Consider the following 19,828-nt stretch of genomic DNA (forward strand, 5'->3'; position numbering starts at 1 on the left):
TATGAAGCGCCCATTCTGCCCGCCATATTCCCAGCAGAGCCTGGGAGAGCAGCAGGAGCCTGGGAGAGCCCGTCCCAGCATGGGGCTGGTCTCATGGCTGAGGAACCGGAGGAAGAGCGCGGCGCCGCTATCCGAGGGCCGGCGTCCCCGTCAGAAGCGCCGGTCGGGGGAGGAGAGCACGGTGCGGGAGCTGGGCCGCAGCTTCGGCGGCCTGGTGCTGGGCTTGGTGCTGGCCAGTCTGTACGGGGCTCTGGTGCTGCTGGCGCAGGGCCACAACGTCTGGTACTGCCTGGTGACCACCATCAGCCTGGGCGCGGGGATGGGGCTGGGCATGGCCTTCTCCGCCAAGGTGCGGGTCATCGTGCTGCTCTCGCTGCCCCACGCCTTCACCAGTAAGCAGCCGTCGGTCCGGGAGCCGGGAGCTGGGGGTGGGTGGGGGGGTGCTGGGTCCCAGCTGACCCCCCCACCCCGTCCCCGCAGAGGAGGGGAAGATGCTGATGCTGCTGCTGGCGCTGGGCATGGCCGTGCAGGGTCCCTGCACCAACATCCTGCACAACTTCTCCCGCTCCGCCGAGTCGCTGTCGTGCGGCGCTGAGCTCGCGCTCAACCAGACGGCCGAGCAGCTCCAGCGGGCCCGGGAGCCGCTGATGAGTGAGAGCCGGGGGGGGGGCTGGGGGGGGGCGGTGGGACCCCACGGGACCCCCAGCAGCGCTGGCCGGCGCCGGGCTGCCCTCGCCCCTGGGGGTACGGTCAGGGGTCCCCCCCTTCTCCGCAGATGCGCTGGCCAAAATCAAGGACATCTCCCAGAAAGCCAAGGTGGTGAGCGACCACGTCCGCAAGCTCTTCCGCTCCGTCATAGACTCCGTCACCTACGTCGGTGAGCGAGGGGGGGTCTCCAAGGACCTCCCCGGCTCTGGAACCGCCCCCCCCATCCCGCTTTCGGTGCCGTTGCCCGTGCCCCCCTCCCCGACGCCCGCTCCCTGCCCGCAGCCCGAACCATCCGCACCGTCTGGGTGTGGCTGGCCCACATGGGCCACGTCTGCAACCGGGAGCTGGGCACGCCGTACCGCCGCTGCATGCGCCTCTTCGACGAGGCCCAGGACAACTGCAAGCGCACCATCCCCCTCCTCTTCTTCCTCTGCTACATCATCTCCGCCGTCAGGCCCCTCTGCGGTCTGGCCAACGGTGCGTGGGTCCCTGCCCCTCTGCGGTGGGGGGGGGTTTGGAGGCGGCAGGGTGGACCCCTGCCCGCTGCGGGGTCCCCACCCTGGCAGAGACCCCTTGTTCTCCGCAGTCACCCTCTTCTTCTGCATCGTCCCGCTGTACATCCAGTCCTTCCTCAGGAGAAACATCGCCGTGCGTGAGTGTCCCGGTGCCGTGGGGGGTGCGGGGGGTCCCTCTCTGCCCACCCCCTCCCAGCTCTGCCCCCGACCCTCGGCGCCGTGCGGTCACCCCTTGTCACCCCCCCCGCAGCCATCAACATCGCCCTGGACCGCATCCGCCGGGAGTTTGAGTTCAACATCTCGACCACGCACCGCTTCGAAGTCAACCTCAACGCCAGCAAGAGCCTGAGCGAGGTGGCCCTGGACATCATGGAGAGCGTGCGCCTGCACATGGAGCCCGCCCGCCGCTTCCTGGCGCTCTTCACGCACTTCACCTTCTTAGCCATGCTCTACTTGTACCTCCAGTGAGTGGGCTGGGGGCACCTCCGCGGGGAGGGGGACCCAGCGGGCCAGCTCCTGGGTGCCCAGAAGGCCAGTGGGTTCCTGGGGTGCATTAGGAGGAGTGTGGGCAGCAGGTCAGGGAGGTTCTCCTCCCCCTCTGCTCTGCCCTGGGGAGGCACCATCTGCAGTGCTGGGTCCAGTGCTGGGCTCCCCAGTTCAAGAAAGATGAGGAGCTACTGGAGAGAGTCCAGCGCAGGGCTGCGAGGATGAGGAGGGGACTGGAGCATCTCTCCTCCGAGGAGAGGCTGAGGGAGCTGGGCTTGTTCAGCCTGGAGAAGAGAAGGCTGCGAGGGGACCTTAGAAATGCCTCTAAATATCTGCAGGGGGGGTCAGGAGGACGGGGCCAGGCTCTTTGCAGTGGTGCCCAGCGACAGGACAAGGGGCAACGGGCACAAACTGGAGCAGAGGAAGCTCCAGCTGAACCCGAGGAAGAACTTCTTCCCTCTGAGGGTGCCGGAGCCCTGGCCCAGGCTGCCCAGGGAGGCTGTGGAGTCTCCTTCTCTGGAGATATTCCAGCCCCCCTGGCCGCGGTGCTGTGCAGCCTGCTCTGGGTGACCCTGCTTGGGCAGGGGGTTGGGCTGGGGGATCCCCAGAGGGCCACCCCAACCCCCACCCTTCTGTGATTCTGTGATCCCCGCCACGTCCCCAGGGCGCTGCGCTACCGTCACCGGTACCTGCGGGACGACACCTTCGACAACATTTACATCACGCGGCGTTTCGTGGAGCTGGACCTGCAGCGGGCGGAGCAGGGCAGACCCACCGCGCTGCCGCTGACGGTGCGGGAGAGACGCCGCTACGTCCCCCCAGGTCAGCGCCGCGGCGGGGAGATGGGTGGGGGGGTCCCATCACGGGGGTCCCATCATGGCACGGCCTCACGGTTCTCCCGCATCCCGCCCAGCCGCGTGGTGGCTGTCGCGGCCGGAGCGGCTCCGCTACGGGCTGCAGCTGGTGGGGGTCCTGCGCCACGTGGTGCTGGGGGTCTGCATCATCTTGGCCGACTACAGCCTCTTCTGGCTCCTCGACCTGATCCGCAACCAGCTCCAAGGGGAGATCGTCGCCAGGGGTGAGCATCGCCCTCGGGGGCTTCGGGGGGCCGGGCGCCGCGTCGCCCCGACACCCAACGCCTCGTCCCCGCAGCGCCGGTGGTGATGGGCGTCAGCGTCGACGGGGCGGGCTACACCAGCGACATCTTCCGGGATCTGGTCTCTGCCTTCGACGCCTTGCAGCAGGGCAACGTCTCGGTGCTCTCGCAGCGCTGCCTCCTCCACCCCGTGGAGCCCGACTACAACACCTACATCAGCATGGGTGACCCTCAGGGTGCTGCGGAGGTGGGCGGGGGGGCTGCTGGGTTGCGGGGGGGTGGTCACCCCGCCTTGACTCGTCTTCTTCCCGCCAGGCATCCTGTACGGCATCTGCCTCTTCATCGCCTTGTTCGGCGGCCACATGGCACGCCTGCGCCGGGCGGTGTGTGCCGCCTACTACCCGAGCCGCGAGCAGGTGGGAACCCCCCCCCCCCCAACCCCCCCAAGCCCCCCACCTCCCCGCAGGCCCCCCTCAACCCCCCATCCCCGCCGCGCCAGGAGCGCACGGTCTTCCTCCACAGCACCATCTTGGCACGACGGGCAGGGTTGCTGCGCGCCTTGCGCCGGGCCACCACGCGGAACGCGGCCGACGCCGCCGAAGGCAACCTCCTCCTCTACCTCACCTCCAGGTAAGCCCCCCCGGGGGACGCATCCGTGGGGTTGGGGCCATCCTGACCCCATAACACCGTGCTGGGCAGTGCCAAGGGGCAACGCCGTCCCCGGGGGTCCGCGGCAAGGGCTTGGGGGCAACGCGTCCCCGGGGGTCTGCATCAAGGGCTTGGGGGCAACGCTGTCGCCGGGGGTCCGCGGCAAGGGCTTGGGGGCAACGCCATCCCCAGGGCTCTGCGGCAAGGGCTTGGGGGCAACGCCGTCCCTGGGGTCCGCGGCAAGGGCAAAGCCCTTGCCGCGGACCCCCGGGTACGGCGTTGCCCCCAGAGCATCGTCCCCCTGCCCACAGGCTGCCCGGCTTTGCCCGCCTGGCTCGGTTCTTTGGCATCCAGCAGAAATTCTGCCTGGGGCTGCGGCGCGGCGCAGCAGCCGGACTTCACCGCCTGCCTCACGCCCAACTGCAAAGGTCAGACCCCCAAGATTGGGGATACCCCCCCCCCCCCAAAAATATCTCCCACCCCTCTCACGGCCAATTTCCCCCCCCCCAGGGTTGTACTGCAGCGAGTGCTCCCGAACGCTGCGCAACGTCTGCACCGTCTGCATGGGACCCCTGACCTACGGTGACACCAGCGACGAGGAGATGTGAGCTTGGGGAGCGATGGGGGGGGGTTTGCGGGACCACCCTATTGGGGGGGGGGGTGGGTTGTAGCCCACCCGCTCTGCCCCGGTCCCCGCAGGGATTCCAGCGACGAGGAGAAGGTGCAGCTGTGGCTGGGGGCCCTGCAGAATCTGGAGGGACAGGAGAAGGGGCGGCTGCTGCGGCGACGCATCCGGGAGGTGGCGGGGGGCCGGGGGGGCAGCCGGCAGTTGCCCCCCGCGTTGGCAGCCCGGCTGCGAGCCCAGCTGAAGGATGAGGCGAGCGGGGAGAGCGATGGTGGCGACAGCAGGGTGGACAGCGAGCACAGCTCGGTCTCCAGGTGAGCACTGGCGATGGCGATGGTGACGGTGACGTCCCCGGCACTGGGGGGTCCCCATCACCGCTCTCCCCCACCCCAGCTTGGACTTCAGCTACCAGGAGCGGCACGAGAGCAGCGGCAGCGAGCTGGAGGAGGTGGTGGCGGCCCAGCAGCCGCCCAGCAGCAAGGGCATGGCCCGGTGACGGCAGGACGGAGCCACGCGGCGGCGAGGACGTGGGGCCAGGCTCCGGGGACGTGGCCGGAGCCCCGGCGGCGCGGTGGAAGCCGGGAGCTGCCGGGGTGGGGGGGGGGAGTGGCTGGGCAATAAAGCACCCGGTCCCCAGGGTGCCGGAGTCCCAGTGCTCCGAGCTGGCATCCAGCACTTCATGGTGGTCCTGACCTCGTGGTGTCCCCAGCTCCATCCCCGTGGTGTCCCCAGCTCCATCCCCGTGGTGTCCCCAGCTCCATCCCTGTGGTGCCCCCAGCCCCTCGAAGTCCATGTCCCCAAGCCTGTGGTGTCCCCAGCCCCTCGATGTCCCCGTCCCCAAGCCTGTGCTCCCCCCAGCTCCATTCCCGTGGTGTCCCCAGCCCCTCAATGTCCCCGTCCCCAAGCCTGTGCTCCCCCCAGCTCCACCCCTGTGGTGCCCCAGTTCCTCGATGTCCCCGTCCCCAGGACTGTGGTGCCCCCAGTTCAATATCCATGGTGCCCCCAGACTCTCAATGCCCCAGTCCCCAGGCCTGTGGTGCCCCCAGCTCCATCCCCATGGTGCCCCCAGCCCCTTGATGTCCCCATCCCCAGGCCTGCAGTGCCCCCAGCCCTTTGATGTCCCCCATCCCCAGGCCTGCAGTGCCCCCAGCCCCTCGATGTCCCCGTGCCGAAGCCTGTGGTGGCCCCAGCTCCAACCCCGTGGTGCCCCCAGCCCTTTGATGTCCCCATCCCCAGGCCTGTGGTGGCCCCAGCTCCAACCCTGTAGTGCCCCCAGCCCTTTGATGTCCCCATCCCCAGGCCTGTGGTGGCCCCAGCTCCAACCCCGTGGTGTCCCCAGCCTTTTGATGTCCCCAGCCTTTTGATGTCCCCATCCCCAGGCCTGTGGTGCCCCCAGCTCCAACCCCGTGGTGCCCTCAGCCCCTCGATGTCCCCATCCCTAGGTCTCTGGTGTCCCCAGCCCCTCAATGTCCCCATCCCCAATCTTGCAGTGCCCCCAGCTCCATCCCCACAGTGCCCCCAGCCCCTCGATGCCCCTGTCCCCAGGCCTGTGGTGCCCCCAGCCCCATCCCCGTGGTGCCCCCAGCCCCATCCCTGTCCCCACGGTGCCCCCAGCCCCACGGTGCCCCCACCCCGCTCTCTCCCCCCCAGCAGAGCTCTGGGGCCGGGGCGCGGGGCGGACAGAGAGCTGGGCGCGAGGGGGGGGGTCCCTGCTTCTCCGTTTATTACCAAGCAGCCTTCGTTTAAAAAAACAAACACAAACAGACAGACAGACGGACAGAGGCGACCCGGCGGGGCGGGGGGGGGCAGGGGGGGGTTGGTCGGCCGCCCGCCGATTATTCTTTTTGGTTCCTGACACCAGAGAGGTTCAAGTAGCCGAAAATTTCAAGTTCACCATAAGGCACTTTTAAAGCCACGCCGGGAGCCGAGCCCCTCGTCCCCATCACCCCCACCCCCCCCCCCACCCCAGCACCCCACGGCAAGGGACAGACGCGCGGGGGGGGGGGGCAGCGCTGGCAGGCAGCAGCGGAGGGGCCATGGGGGCTGGGGGGGGGGAATATATTACATCATCTTTTTAAATATAGATAAACTCTTATTTGAGGCAAATAGTGCCGTTCCCCTGCCCCCCCCCGGGGGTCTGCGCCCTGGGGGGGGGCATGTGCAAAGGGCAGAGGGGTGACCGCTGGGGCCCGGTCATCCCAGGGAGGGTGTGGGGGGGCGGGGGGTCCCACAGGGCCAGGGTGGGGGTGGGGGGGGGTCGGGTGGGGGCCGGGGCTGCCCCGCACCCGGGTGGGCTCACCCGAATAGTGCAACCAAGAGAAAGCAGCCGGGAGTGCAGGGGCGAGGGGGGCTCGCCGGGGAGGGGCTGCTCGGGATGGGGGGGGGGGGACAGGGAAGGGGGGGGGGGTGACAAGCTATGTACAGTGCAAGTGGGGACCCCCCCCCCACCCCTCCGGTAACCGGGGAGAGCGCGGGGCGGGGTCCCGCCCCGCGCTCTCCCCGGTTACCGGAGGGGTGGGGGGGGGTCCCCACCCAGTCCCAGCCCCGCTGCGGGGGGGGGCATCCACGGGGGGGTTTGGAGGGGGAAGACCCCCCCCTGTCCCGCTTCCCCCCATTGGGGCTCCACCGCCTGGGCACAGCGGCGGAGATTGGGGGGGGGGTCCGGGCACGGTGGGGGGGCAGTGGGGGGGGGGGCACCCCCACCCCATTGTGCAAATCGGCCAGGGGGGGAGTTTCCCCCTTTGCATAACTGGGAACGAACCGTGACGGGGAAAAACGGGAACAGAAACCCCGGCGGGCGCAGCTCAGCACGGCACCCACCGCCCGCCGCGGCCCCTACGCCGTCTCCACCGCCACGCCGCCGTCCGGCTGCGGCTCTTCCTCGCCCTCCGGCTCCTCTTCCTCCTCCTTGGGCCTTCCCGGCCCCCAGTACCGAGCCAGGGAGAGACGCAGCCCCTCCAACCGCCCGTTGGAAAGGTCGAGACCCGGGGGTCCGGCCGGCGGCGGGGCCGGCTCGTCGCGGCGACGCCGGCGCGTCCGCACCTCCAGGCAGTTCTGACCCTTGAGGTGCCGCTGGAGGTGGTCGTCCTTGGCGAAGGCCTTGTGGCAGAGGTAGCACTCGTAGGGCCGGGCGCCCGTGTGCAGGTGCATGTGGTTCTTCAGGTCGTAGCTGTGCAAGAAGCGGGCGCTGCAGTGCTGGCACGAGTACGGCCGCTCGCCCGTGTGCTTCCGCATGTGGATCTTCAGCTTGTCGTTCCTGGAGGGGGCAGGGGGGGGGGAAAAACAAGAGGGAGACATCGGTACGGGGCGGCCGGCATCACGGCGACGGTGCCGCAGGGATGCGCGGAAGCGACGCCGAGCGAGGGCACGGGGGTCCGGGTGCGGGGACGGTGTACGGCTGCGGGGATGTCCAGGTGTACAGGGGTGGGGAGTCTCCTTCTCTGGAGATATTCCAGCCCCCCTGGCTGCGGTGCTGTGCCCCCTGCTGTGGGTGACCCTGCTTGGGCAGGAGGTTGGGCTGGGTGACCCCCAGAGGTCCCCTCCAACCCCCCCCATGCTGGGATTCTGGGATGTGGGCAGGGGAGGGGTGGCAGGGGGATGCTGACGGCTACCCCGGGCAGGTGGCAAGGTTCGGTGAGTGACACAGAACCCCGGGTCCTGCACCGCACCGCGCCAGCGACGCCGTACGGGAGGTACCGAGCCGGCCGCGTGCCAGCACGGGCGATGCCGCGGCGGCAGGCAGCGAGGGTCCGTCCGGCAGCACTCACTGCGTGAAGCGGACCCCGCAGACCTGGCAGGCGAAGGGCTTCTCGCCCGCGTGCGTGCGCACGTGGCGTGGCAGCTTGCCGGCGCGGGGGTCCGGGTGCGGGGACGGTGGGCGAGAGGTCGCGGTGCCGTACCGCAGCGGGGATGCGGGCAGGGGAGGGGTGGCAGGGGGATGCTGCTGGCTACCCCAGGCAGGTGACAAGGGTCAGTGGGGTGCCACAGAACCCCGCGTCCCGCACCGCACCGCGCCAGCGACGCCGTACGGAGGTGCCGGCACGGGCGATGCCGCGGCGGCAGGCAGCGAGGGTCCGTCCGGCAGCACTCACCGCGTGAAGCGGACCCCGCAGACCTGGCAGGCGAAGGGCTTCTCGCCCGTGTGCGTGCGCATGTGGCGCGGCAGCTTGCCGGCGCCGTGGATGACCTTGTGGCAGACGGGGCACTCCTGGGGCATCTGCGAGCGGCGTTTCCGCACCAGCTTGTCGGGCGCGTCGAGCCCGGCCGCCAGCGACTCGTGGTGCAGCGAGCTCAGGTACGCCATCAGGTCGGGGTCGATGGCGTCCTCGTCGGACGCGGCCTCCTCGGGGGACAGGGGGGGCTGGTAGGGGAAGGGGAAGGGGTGCGGGGGCAGCTCCTCCTCCTCGGGCAGCTCGAAGCTCTCGTAGGGCAGCGGCGGCGAGGGCGGTGGCGGCGGCGGCGGGGGGCTGCCGCAGCCCTCGGCCTCGGCGGGCGGCTCCTCGGCGTGGTTGTTGAGCCGGGCGCCGCGGGTCTGGAGGAACTTGCGGGTTTTCTTGCTGCGGCGGGCGGCGGGGCGAGGGGGCGGCGGGGCGGGCAGCTCGCCCTCGGGGAGGGCGGCGAAAGCCTCCAGGTAGCGGCGGGCGCGTTCGCAGTCGCCGTCGTCGGGGCCGGGCGCTTCCAGCCCGCTGCCCTGCAGGATCTCGACGCAGGCGGCGATGACGCAGGGGATCTCCAGCAAGCGGGCGGCCCGCAGCACCTCGCCCATGTTGGCGCTGCTGATGGTGAGCGTGGCCGTGTAGGCGAACTCCAGCAGCGCGCCCAACGCCTCCGGCCCCACGAAGTCCAGCTCGCAGACCTCCTGCCCCGGCCCCGGCCCGGCAAAGAGCTTCTTGAAGTAGCGGCTGGAAGCGGCGAGGACGGCGCGGTGCGTCCGGTACTCCAGGCCTTGCGTCTTGATGGTGACGTCGCAGAGGAGCCCGAGCTGCCGCTGCTCGTTGAGGCAGCTCAGCAGCTCGCTGCTGTGCTCGGGGAAGGGGATGCCGATGAGGTCGTCCTCCGGGCCGGCCATCGTCCTCACCTGCGGGAAGGAAGGACGGGGACGCTCGCCAACCGGCACGGCAACCGGCCGAGAGACGGGAAACGCCGCGGCTCCGGCGCGAGGAAACCTCCGTCGAAGCGGGGGCTCGGCGGCGGCGGCATCAGGGAGCGGGGTTTCGGTGGGACGCCGAACCGGGGCAGGCTGGGGGCCCCCCAACCCCACGGCGAGGTTGGCGGGCGGCAGGTCCCCCGCCGCAGCCCCCCGCCGCAGCCCCCCGCGCTTCCTCCGCCGCCAGCGCCCCGGCCGCCCGCGCCGCCCCCCGCGTCACCGCAGCAAAGGGGGAAATCTCAGCGCGGCGCCTTTGAACGACGCCGAGGCGCGACGCTTCCTGCGCCAGCCCACCCACCCCCGGGCCCCCCGGCACGGCTGGGCGCAGCCGCCGGCTCCCGGCAGCCCCGTCCTGGGAACGCGGGCCTCGCCGGCGGCGGGCGCGGGTGGGCGGGCGAGTGCCGGGAAGAGGGCCCCCAGGGCCGGGGGGCCGCCCCACGGAGCCCAGTGGGGCTGGGAACGGGGGCCACGCTTCCTGCCACCGCAGATTAGGATCAGCACCCGCGCCGCCGGTTCTGCCCCCGCTCCCGGTGGGGGCCCGGCCCCCTCCCTCCCCGCTTTGCCCCAGCCCGCGGCCGCTCCTCGCCCAGCCAAGCCCTGCCCGCGCCAGCCGGGCCTTTCCCACGCCGCGGCTCGTAGGGCTTGGCCACAGCCCGGAGCCTGGCGCTGGCACCTGCGGTCCCCACGGTGCCGCGCCGGGACCCCACGGAGCCGGCACGGGTGGGCGACGGAGCCGGAGGGACGCGGGAGCCCACTCCCCTCCCACCCGCAGCCCGGGTACGGCGGCTCCAGCGCTGCGACCCGGCCGGCGACCCCGTGCCCAGCCATGGCTAACGCCCTCCCGGCTCTCCGGCGCTGCCGGGTGACACCGGGGCTGCTGGGTGGCACCGGGATGGGCGGGCGTCTGTCCGGTGGCCGGAGAAGGCAGAGGCAGGCAGGCAGCACCGCCACGTCCGGGCTCTCGGTGCTGCCATCGCCGCGCCACGGCCACGCCGAGCCGACCCAAGCCACGTCCAGGCTCTCCGTGCTGCCATCGCCGCGCCGCGGCCACGCCGAGCCGACCCAAGCCACGTCCATGCTCTCAGTGCTGCCATCGCCGCGCCACGGCCACGCCGAGCCGACCCAAGCCACGTCCGGGCTCTCGGTGCTGCCATCGCCGCGCCGCGGCCACGCCGAGCCGACCCAAGCCACGTCCAGGCTCTCAGTGCTGCCATCGCCGCGCCGTGGCCACGCCGAGCCGACCCAAGCCATGGCGGCCGGCGGCACCGGTCACGGCGGCAGGCGACGCCGAGCAGCGCCAAGCCCATCCGAGCTGAACCCCGCCACGCCGCGCCGGCCCGTGCCAAGCCCGGCGGTGCCGTCGGCGGGCGCGGGGGACGTGCCCCCTCTTGCCCGTGGAGGGGCGGCGCGGCCGGCGGCCCCCCGGCGCAGGGGCCCATCCCCGCGCCGGCCGCTCCCTCGCGCTTGGGCGCCCGCCAAGCCGGGGCTGCCTCGGCAGGCGGCTGGGAACGGCCCCGGAGCAACCGGCTGCGGAGCCGCCCCAGCCGCCGCCGAGCAGGCCCGACCGGCATGGCAGGCGGCAGCCGCCCCTGAAACTGGGAACCGGGCAGCGCCGACCGCCCGGGACGCCGGCGCCGAGCGCCCATGGCCGCCCCCAGCCCTCGCCAGGACGCCCGCCGATGGCCGGGGTCCCCGCTGCCCGCGGGGCGGGGGCGAGGGGATTAGGGGCGATTAAACCGTCGCGGCCCCGGGAGCCAACGGGCAGCGGCAGCCCCGGTGGGATTAGGTGGGATTAGCAGCGGGGGCAGGATTAGGGGAGGCTTGAGGGGGGATGTGGCGCCCGCCGAGGGCACCCCGCAGCCCTGCGGACCCCCACGGCGGGATCGCGGGATGGGGGGGCAGCCGGGTCCTCCATCACTGCCTCCCCCCGCCAAAGTGGGACCCCCAGCCCCACGAGACCCCCGGGCACAGGGCTCTTCATGGCGGCACGGCCGGCGCTGGCACCCACCGGCTCGTGCCCACGTTGGGGCTCCTGCATGGCGGGGGTCCCCGGCCATACGCCGGCAGGTGCCGGGCTCCTCCGAGAACAGGCATGGCCACCGGCCTCGCCGCGCCGCGCTGCTGCCATGGCGCTGGCCGGCGGAGGCCCGGCACAGCCCAGCGAGGGGGCCGGGACCCCCGCCCGCAGCCGCGGGGCCGGATGCCTGCGGACGAGGGCGCGGGGCCGGGGCAGGGCGGGGGCGAGGCGGCGGCAGAGGGGGGATTTTCCATCTCACCACACCGCCCGTTACGGCTTCTTCCCCGGCACCCCCCGCCACCCCCCCTCCCCGCCGCGCATCCTCCTCGCTGGAGCGAAGTCACATGCTGAGCGGGCGCTGCCGTCGAGGAGATCGCAGCGGCGATAAGGAAACGGGGGGGGACGAGGTGTGAGGGCGCCGGAGCCGCCCCCAGCCCCCCGGCACCCATGGCCAGCGCCGGAGACGACGGCACGGGGGGCGCGGGCCAAGGAAGGGGCCGGCGACGATGCCCGTGCCCCCACCGCGCCAAGGCGTTCTCGGTTACGTCAATGCCTGCGGCCGGGCCCGTTTCGGCTGCGGCAGCCGCGCGGGGCCGGGGGAAGGGGGGGGTCGCGCCCCACGCTGAGCCGGCTCCCATGGGGCGGGCGGCGGCGGGAACAATACCTGCGCGGGTCACCCTGACATCCCGCCGCCGGCCCGCGTCGCCCGGCGCAACGGCAGCCAGCACCCACCCACCCACCAGCCCCCCTCCCCCCTGGGGGGGGCCGGCTGCCCCGGCACAGCCGCCTGCAGCAGGGTGGGGGTCCGGCCCCGCAGCTCCCACCCTGCACGGGGACCCCGGGGCTGCGTCCCGCACCGCCGAGCCGCGACGGCACCCTGGACGCGGGCACGGCGCCAAGCCTGTGCCGGGCACCGGGCCGCGGCGTGGGGACGGCGGGAAGATGGCGGGGTGGGAGCGGGGGTGCCTGAAGTGCCCCCCGCCCCCCAACAACCCTGCTCGCCCATGGGGGAACGGGGAACGCGGTCCCCACGCTGCCGCCGCCGCTTTCGGTCGCGAGAGTCGCAAACGCTGTCGAGGGACTTCACAGCCGCGCCGGGGAGAATGAGTCACCCAGGAAGGGGAGCGCGGCGCCAGGCAGCGGCCCCCGGCCCCTCGCCCGCGGGGGCCCCTCGCCCTGCGGGAGCCACCGAGGGGACCCAGGCGCCCGGGCCACGCGTCCCCCCGCCATGCGCCCATCGCCCTGCCCGACGCCGGCGGGGCCTGCGGCGTTGAGGTCGCGGGGGGCGGCTGCGGGGTGGGGGGCTGGCAGCGCGGTGGGGAGGCGGTGGGCTGGGGTCCGGCCGGGCTGGTGGCCCCGAAGCGGGGACGCGTCGCGGGCGTGCCGGGGGTCCCGGTGCCGGGGGAAGCGGTCCCGCTCTTCGAAAGAAGAAGAAAACAGCGAGCGGAGACGAAAGGAAATGGTTTGAGGAGAGAAGAGCATAAACAGACCCCCCCCCCCCCCCCTCCCCACGGCACCCCCCCGGCCCCCGCCGCCGTCCGGCTCCCCGCGCCCGCCGCGGTGCCACCGCGAGAGCCCCCGGTCCCCGGGCACCGCGAGTGCCTCGCGGGCATGGCCAAGGCACGGCGGCCATCAGCGCCGGGGAGGGGGCCGCGACCCAGGTCTGCCCCGGCGCCCAAGCGGCGCTGCCCGGCGCGGGGCCCGGTGCCAGCCTGGCACCATGGCCGGGCTGGAGCCTGGGCACGGGCAGCTCCGCCGCGGCGCCGCGGGCGGCTGCGGGACCGCGGTGCCAACGCCGGCACCTGCAGCAGGGCCCAGCCGAGCCCCAGCGCCAGCCGCCCGGCACCGAGCCCGACATCCCGCCGCCAAAACCTTCCCCGCCGCCCCGGGCAGGCGTTGCCAGGCCGCGGTGACCCGGACCTCGCCGCCCGTCCCGTCCCATCGCACCGGCAGCGAGGGCGGTGCAGGGCTCGGGCGACGCCAGCATCCCGGCAGCCTCCCGGTGGGTACCAGCGCGGCCGTGCCCGGTCCTCCCCGCGCCCGGCGGTACCGCGGCGGGTCCCCCGGCACCTTCTGCGCCGCGACGGTCGGCGTCGGCGGGGCGGTCGCGCGGCTCACCTCGGCGCGGCTGGGCACGGCGCGGCGGCCGGGTCGGCGGCCCGCGAGCGGCAGGGAGGGGAAGGCAGGGTGCTGTGTGAACTTGGCCCCGCTCCCCGCCGCGCTCGAGCGCAGGATCCCACCTCAAAAGGAGTCGACGCCCACACCCCGGGTCACGCACCTCCCAGCCCCGCTTCCCAGAACACACACGGCATTAACCCTTCGCGGCCGGCGCCGCGCCGCGGGCCGCCAACCCGGAACCGGGCAAGGGGGGCATCCCCCCGGCCCCCCTCGCGCGGCGAGGAAATTCCCGCCGGCGGCGAGGACGAGCGTCCCCCGCGCCACGGGCATCCCCCTCCCCGCCACCTGCCCCGGGCCCCCCGCGCCGAGGCGTCGGACGAGCCCTCGCCCTCGCGCCGCCGCGGGGCTGGGCGCTGGGTGCTCGGCGCTGGTCGCGGCCGGCCCCGGCCGAGGCGGGAGGGCGCCTGCGCTTGGCGGGAGCGGGGCTGGCACCGCGGGGCTGGGCTCGGTGCGGCGTGCCGCGGCCTGCCCGGCCAGCGCCGGAGCCGCCCCCCAGCCCTGCAGACGCACGGCCCCGGAGCGGGTCCCCCAGGTCCCCACGGGGGATGCGGTGACGCGGGGAGGGGGTCTCGGCGACGGGCCCGGCCGGACCCCATCGCCCGGTCCCCTCCGCTCCCGGGCTGGGGTACCCCCCCGTCCCCCCGACCCCCCCGGGGCTGGCTGCGGGTTCGCGCAGTGGCCCCCGTAATTACACCCTCCGCGTCCCCGGCTAAACAGCAATTAACGAGCAGCCCGGGGAGCGCTCCCCACACCCCACCGCCGGCACCCAGCACCCGCCCCGGCCGCCCACACCAGCCTGGCCGGGGCCGTGCCAGGGCGCCGCGGCGGGGCTGCCCCTTGGCCGGGGCAGAAAGGGGAAGAGCCCCGCGCCAGCGCGGCCGTGCAGCCGGGCAGGGAGGGGACCTCCGGCCCCGGCAACGCCGGCGGAAAGATCCGGGTTGTGCAAGAGCCGCGACCACACGGACGGGCAGAGGGGCAGCGGCCGCGCCGGCATCTCGCCCGCCCCGGCACGGCATCCCGCCTCCCGCATCACCGGCGACCACGTGCCGGGCCGCGGGTCACCCCGACACCCCGAGCGCGGGTAGCATGCGGCGAGGCCGTGGCGGTGCGGGCGGCCTTGCCCGCCACGCTGCTGCGATGCCGCGGGCTGGTCGGCCGCGGCGGCGGGGGGCACGGCGGGGGGCACGGCCGCGGTTCGGCGGCCCCGGGAGGGAGGAGGGCCGTGGCACCTGCCTGCCAGCCCTCTGCCTGCCCTTTGCTCCCCATAAAGGAGGGGAACGGCGCCAGCCCCCCTGGCCCAGGTGTGCCAGGTGCCAAGGGCGGGAGATAAGGTGGGCGAGGCGGGCAGGGAGGGGCACAGCATGGGCACGCAGCCCTGACTCAGGGTTCCCGCTGGTGGCCAGGCCCCGCTGGGGTGAGTCACCGCGGCCCCCCCACCCTGGGGGTGTCGCAACCGCCCACGCGCCCGCGCCGGCCGCAAGCTGCTGCTCGGTCCGGGTGGGGGGCACCGAGGGTGCCCACCCTGGGGGGGGACACCGGGCTGCGGAGGTGCCGGCTTTCGGCGAGGATGGGCTGACCTTCATCCACCGTCCTCCACGCTGCACCCTGACCTTGGCCAGCGGCACCCTGACCAGTGGCACCAGTGACGGGACGCAGCCCAGTCCTGCAGGCTCCGGCAGCACCCCGGCAGGATGGGCACCCCAGCCACGGGCATCGCCCGCACCACGTCCCGCCACTGGTGACCCTGACCCATCCAGGATCCCACCACGGGTGACCCTGACCCGCCAGGACCAGGGGTCCCACAGCCAAGGGTGCCCAGCACCGACGTGGCTGCGGGTACGTGGCCTCGGTTGGTCACCCCCGGGCTCCCCGCAGCCGGCGTCACCGTCCCCAGCGCCGCGGAGAGGCCACGCGAGGCCGGAGCCGGGCTGTCCCCGGCTGCTCCCGGCCCGGGGAGCGGGGCCACGCGCGGGCAGGAGCCGGCGGACGGAGGGACGGAAGGGAGGAAGGAAGGGAGGAAGGAAGGGGTTGCCCAAATGGAGCTTGGGGACAGCGAGGGGGAAAGGAAGGAAATGGTCCACAGCGAACCCCGCGTCCGACCACCCCAGCACAGGGTGAAGCCCACCCATGGGTCTTCCCGGCGAGAGCGGGCGGCGCTCGGAGGGGCTCCGAGCCCGGCCGGTGGCCAGGCCACCCATGCCAGCACCGAGAGGGGCACGGCAGCGCCGAGCACCCCGCGGCACCCCGGCTGGCACGGCACGGCCCGGCGAGGATGGAGCACACCCTGGCTGCCCGCGGGCACCCAGCAGCGCGGTCCCGGGCACAGGGGTGCCGGTGGCGGCCGGACGGGTCTCTGCCAGCCCTCAGCCGGTCCCCAGGGTGAGCCGGCTCCGGCGCTGCTCGCCCCACAGCACCCAGCCACGGGAGCCCCTTGGGGAGCAGCCAGACCCCGGGGTCCCACCGCACCGCACGGCACCCGAGGGTCCCCCCGTGCTGGTGGCATCCCCTGCCCGACGCGGGGTCCCCGTCCTCACGGCACCCCAGGGACTGAGCACAGGATGGGCCCCGACGCCGCATCCCGGCGCCGGTGCTGGTCCCGGTGGGGTCACCCGGCAAGGACAGTGCCAGCCCACGGCCCCCCCTCCGCACCCCCCGAAATAGCCCGGCTTCCGCCCCCACGGCAGCTGCCCGCTGCCAGCTCCCCGCTGCCCACGGCTGATCCCGGGGGAGGGAAGGAGGGGGCAGGCGGCTCTAATCCCCCCCGGAGCCCACACAGAGCCGCCATGCCCGCCGCGGCCTCCCCGACCCACGCCGCGCCGTGAGCGAGACCCCGGCCGGCGCCGTGCCGTGGGGAGGGCGACGGGGCCGGCGGAGCGGAGTCGGGGGGCTGCCGTCCCCGAGCCCCACCGCGATGTCCCCACAGCCGAAGCGGGACGGGAATCCCCCTCCCCGACCCCGCAGCGGGCCGAGAGCGGAGCATCCCCCTGCCCGTCCTCGCCGCGGTCCCCAGCCCTGCCGCCCCGCGGACGCCGAAGCAAAGCCGCCGGGCCGCTGCCGTGCCCACCGCGTGCCAGCCAGCCCGGCCATGCTCCGCAGCCCGCCGGCACGCAGGGCACCCACCCTGCCGGGGACCCGGTGCCGGGCGGCGGGACCCCCTACTCACCGCCGCCGCCGGCCGCTGCCCATGGGGCCCGGGGACGCGGCAAGGGACAGAGCGGAGCAGGCAGCGCAGCCGAGGCTGCCGGGAGAGGCCAGCGCTCGCCTGACCTACTTCTCCTTCCGCATCACCTGCTTTCATTTTCCCTCGCCACGGCTCGGTCCCCTCGCCCGCCCACGGCCCCGCCGAGTCACGCCACCGGCTCCGGGGACGCCGGCCGCTCCGGGTCCCGCGGCTCCCGCCGCGCCGGAAAACCGGCCACCCTTCCCCGGGCACGGAGCGCGGCCGGGCAGCCGGCACGCTGAAGGTCACCGGGCCACAGCACCGGCACCGGGCACGGCCGCCACCCCCACGGCCACCCCAAGCGTCACCTCCCTGGCACGGAGCGAGTTTGACGGGTCTCAGCCCAGCCCCTCGCCGGGTCGTCCGGCCGCCCCGGGGCTCGCCGGGGTGTGGACACGCAGCTCTCGGGGCATGGCGGGGACGCCAGCGCTGCCGTGGGGAGCCGGCTGGGTGCCAACCCCCCCCCCAAGCCGGGGCGGCCTCCCCGCGGCGGGGTTACCATGGGAAGGCAGCGGCGGCGGCGGGGGAGCGCGGGTTCCCGGGGGCTCCCGCCAGCGGCCCGCGCGCTGCCATGAGAGATTTCTCCACGGTTTCATCATCCGCCGCCCGCCCCGAAGGAGAAGTTCCTGCTCGGCGCGCGGGGCAGCGGCCACCCCCTCGAGGGCCGGGGGGGCTTCGGCCGACCCCGCAACCCCCCCCCCACCGCCCTCCCCTGCCGCGCTCAGGCCCGACGCGCTCGTGCCACGTGTGCAGCGAGGGTGCACGGCAGCAGCTGGCAGAGCCGCGCTGCCACGGCCTCCGGCTCAGCACCGCCGAGCTGCCAGCGAGGGGGGGGGGCAGCCACCCTGCGCCCGGGTGGGGGGTCTGCGAGGGTCCCCAGGACCCAACACCGACGCGTGTGTGTCCCCCGAGCTGTCCCCTCCCCGCGCCCAGGGGCCCCACCCGCGCTCTGCACCCCCAAACCCAGCCAAGGGCACCCCCAACCCGGCCCCGCACCCTCCCCTGCCCCACAGCTTCCCCTTCCCCGCGCACCCGCTTCAAGTCCCCGAGCCCAGCCCCTGCCGCCGCGCCCGGCACCGGCATCACCGCCGCGGCCTCGAGTCGCCGGCACCCGCCGCGCACCTCGGCCAACGTCACCGGACCCCCTCCCAGCCCCGCTCCCCCCGCCAACCCGCAGCCCAGCGGGGGGAAACCGAGGCACGGCGAGACTCGCTCGACGCTGAACCCGGCACCGCGTCCCCTCGCCCGGTGAAAAGCAACCCCCCGCCGGGGTCAAGGGCGGCCGCGGCACAAGACGGCGGCTCCCGTCCGGCGCGGGCCGCGGCGGGTGGGTAAACACCGCACCCCGCCCCGGGCAAACAGCCGGTTGGGGGCACCCAGTTGGGGGGGGGGGGACAGGTATAGCAGGGCTGGGTGCGAGCGGGGCAGAGTCCACGGGTGCTCGGCGGGTGGTAGCGAGCCGGGGGGCCTGGTGGGCACCGCTCTGCGGACCCTCACCGGGTCACCGGCGCGGCATGCCGCGGGACACCCACCCTCCGCTCCCCGCTTTACCAGGGTGGGGAGGCACCCACCCTCCGCTCCCCTCTTTACCAGGGTGGGGGGGGCACCCACCCTCCGCTCCCCTCTTTACCAGGGTGGGGGGGACACCCACCCTCCGCTCCCCGCTTTACCAGGGGGCTGGTGGGGTGCCTCCACGCCGCGACGGTGCCGGGGACGCGAGCGAGCCGCTCGCCGGGCGGTGGGATGACGGCGGCACCCCGTCACGGGTGGGGTGGTCCCACGGGGGACCCCGGTTGGATGGCGGCACCGCAACCGGACCCCCCTGCTCGGAGCCTCGGCGGTGGCACTGGGGGGGGGGGGCTCGGAGGTGGCACCGGTTTCCCGCAGCACCGGCTGGAGGGATCGGGAAGGGCCCACGCGTGACCACCCCCCCCCCCCACGGGTGACGTGCCCCCCGGTTTTAACGGGTACGGTCGGGGCGCGGAGCATTGCCCGCTCCTGGCACCGGGAGCAGGCGATGCTCCACGCCCCGACTGTACCCGCCGGTAGCATTCACGCAACTCACCGCAACCGGGCTGCAAACAAACCCCTCCCGGTCCCGTTACCGGTACCACCGTGCGAGACCCCGTCGGTGGGTCCGTCCGTTCCCCACCCGCCGCTCACCTGAACGCCCCGCCCGAGCTCTACGGGCCGGTCCCGGGGGTTTAGGCCCCGCCTCCGCCTTCACCTGCCGCCGCCGAGCCCCGCCCGTTAACCCCCCCCCCCCCGCCCCCCCCACCTCCCACCGCCACCGCCGCCGCCGGGGCTCCAGGAAGCGCCCGCCCTCCCGCCGCGCTCATTGGGCAGCGCGCCGGCGGTCCGGCCTGCTATTGGTTAGTGGCGCCGCCCATCAGCGCCGCCACTCCCCACGCACACCCCACGGGAGGGCGGGGGCCATGCGGGGTCCGGCCCCCGCCCCCCCCCACCCCGCACCCCGGTCCCGGAGGGGGGGGGGGAGCTGAGTCAGAGGCGCGGGACGGCGGCGGTTAACGGGGCCGAGCCCCGGGGTTGGGGCGGGGGGAGCCCCGGGACGGCCCCGCCGCCGCCGCCTCGCCCGGTGCCAGGCGCCGAACCGGCCCCGCCCGCTGCGGCCGCCGAGCCCCGGGGCCGGGCCGGCCCGCCCCGCTCCGCCCCGAGGGCACGGAGGGGCGGGGGAACCGGGCACCGGGAGCCGGGCACCGGGGGGGGATGGGGAACCGGGCACCGAGAGCCTGGCACCGGGGGGGGATGGGGAACCGGGCACCGGGAATCTGGGGGGGATGGGGAACCGGGCACCGAGAGCCTGGCACCGGGGGGGATGGGGAACCGGGCACTGGGAACTTGGGGGAATGGAGAACCGGGCACCGGGCACCGGGGAGGGGGGGATGGAGAGCCGTGAGGATAGAGAACCGGGCACCGAGAACCGGGCACTGGGAGACCGGGAACCTGGGGGGGGGATGGAGAACCGGGAACCGAGGGGCAGGATGGAGAACCGGGAGGACAGAGAACTGGGCACCGAGAACCGGGCACCGGGAGGCCGGACACCGAGGAGGGGTACGGAGAACCGGGCACGAAGAGCCGGGGCGGGGGGGGATGGAGAACCGGACACCGAGAAGCGGGGGTGGGGAGATACAGAACCGGGAACCGGACACCGGGAACCGGGCACCGAGG

At 74.3% G+C, this 19,828-nt stretch overlaps 2 protein-coding genes across 2 annotated transcripts; one reads left to right on the forward strand and one right to left on the reverse strand.

Moving 5' to 3' along the window:
* The first annotated feature begins 1 nt into the window (after window position 1).
* Window positions 2-5,345, forward strand: DCST2 (DC-STAMP domain containing 2). The gene is given in 18 exon segments (XM_075445017.1): window positions 2-392; window positions 481-651; window positions 776-877; window positions 991-1,185; window positions 1,295-1,360; window positions 1,474-1,687; window positions 2,374-2,531; window positions 2,623-2,787; window positions 2,862-3,029; window positions 3,121-3,221; window positions 3,305-3,435; window positions 3,765-3,822; window positions 3,824-3,881; window positions 3,964-4,057; window positions 4,153-4,392; window positions 4,472-4,570; window positions 5,022-5,107; window positions 5,212-5,345. Coding segments are annotated over 18 exon segments (2,631 nt in total).
* A 1,281-nt stretch (window positions 5,346-6,626) lies between these two features.
* Window positions 6,627-18,882, reverse strand: ZBTB7B (zinc finger and BTB domain containing 7B). The gene is made up of 3 exons (XM_075445266.1): window positions 18,803-18,882; window positions 8,170-9,155; window positions 6,627-7,334 (listed from the first exon to the last, which is right to left on the reverse strand). The coding sequence occupies exons 2-3, from the start codon at window positions 9,144-9,146 to the stop codon at window positions 6,914-6,916; spliced, it is 1,398 nt and encodes a 465-aa protein (XP_075301381.1). The 5' UTR covers window positions 9,147-9,155; window positions 18,803-18,882; the 3' UTR covers window positions 6,627-6,913.
* Between the last annotated feature and the right edge of the window lie 946 nt (window positions 18,883-19,828).

Source organism: Opisthocomus hoazin, chromosome 30, assembly GCF_030867145.1.
Source record: "Opisthocomus hoazin isolate bOpiHoa1 chromosome 30, bOpiHoa1.hap1, whole genome shotgun sequence".
NCBI lineage: Eukaryota > Metazoa > Chordata > Aves > Opisthocomiformes > Opisthocomidae > Opisthocomus > Opisthocomus hoazin.

Excerpts from the sequence above, each read along its gene's own strand:
- ZBTB7B (XM_075445266.1), bottom strand. The coding sequence starts at position 9,146 with ATGGCCGGCCCGGAGGACGACCTCATCGGCATCCCCTTCCCCGAGCAC. Across the intron at positions 7,335-8,169 it reads TGCGGGGTCCGCTTCACGCG|GAACGACAAGCTGAAGATCC; the intron begins GTGAGTGCTGCC and ends TGCCCCCTCCAG.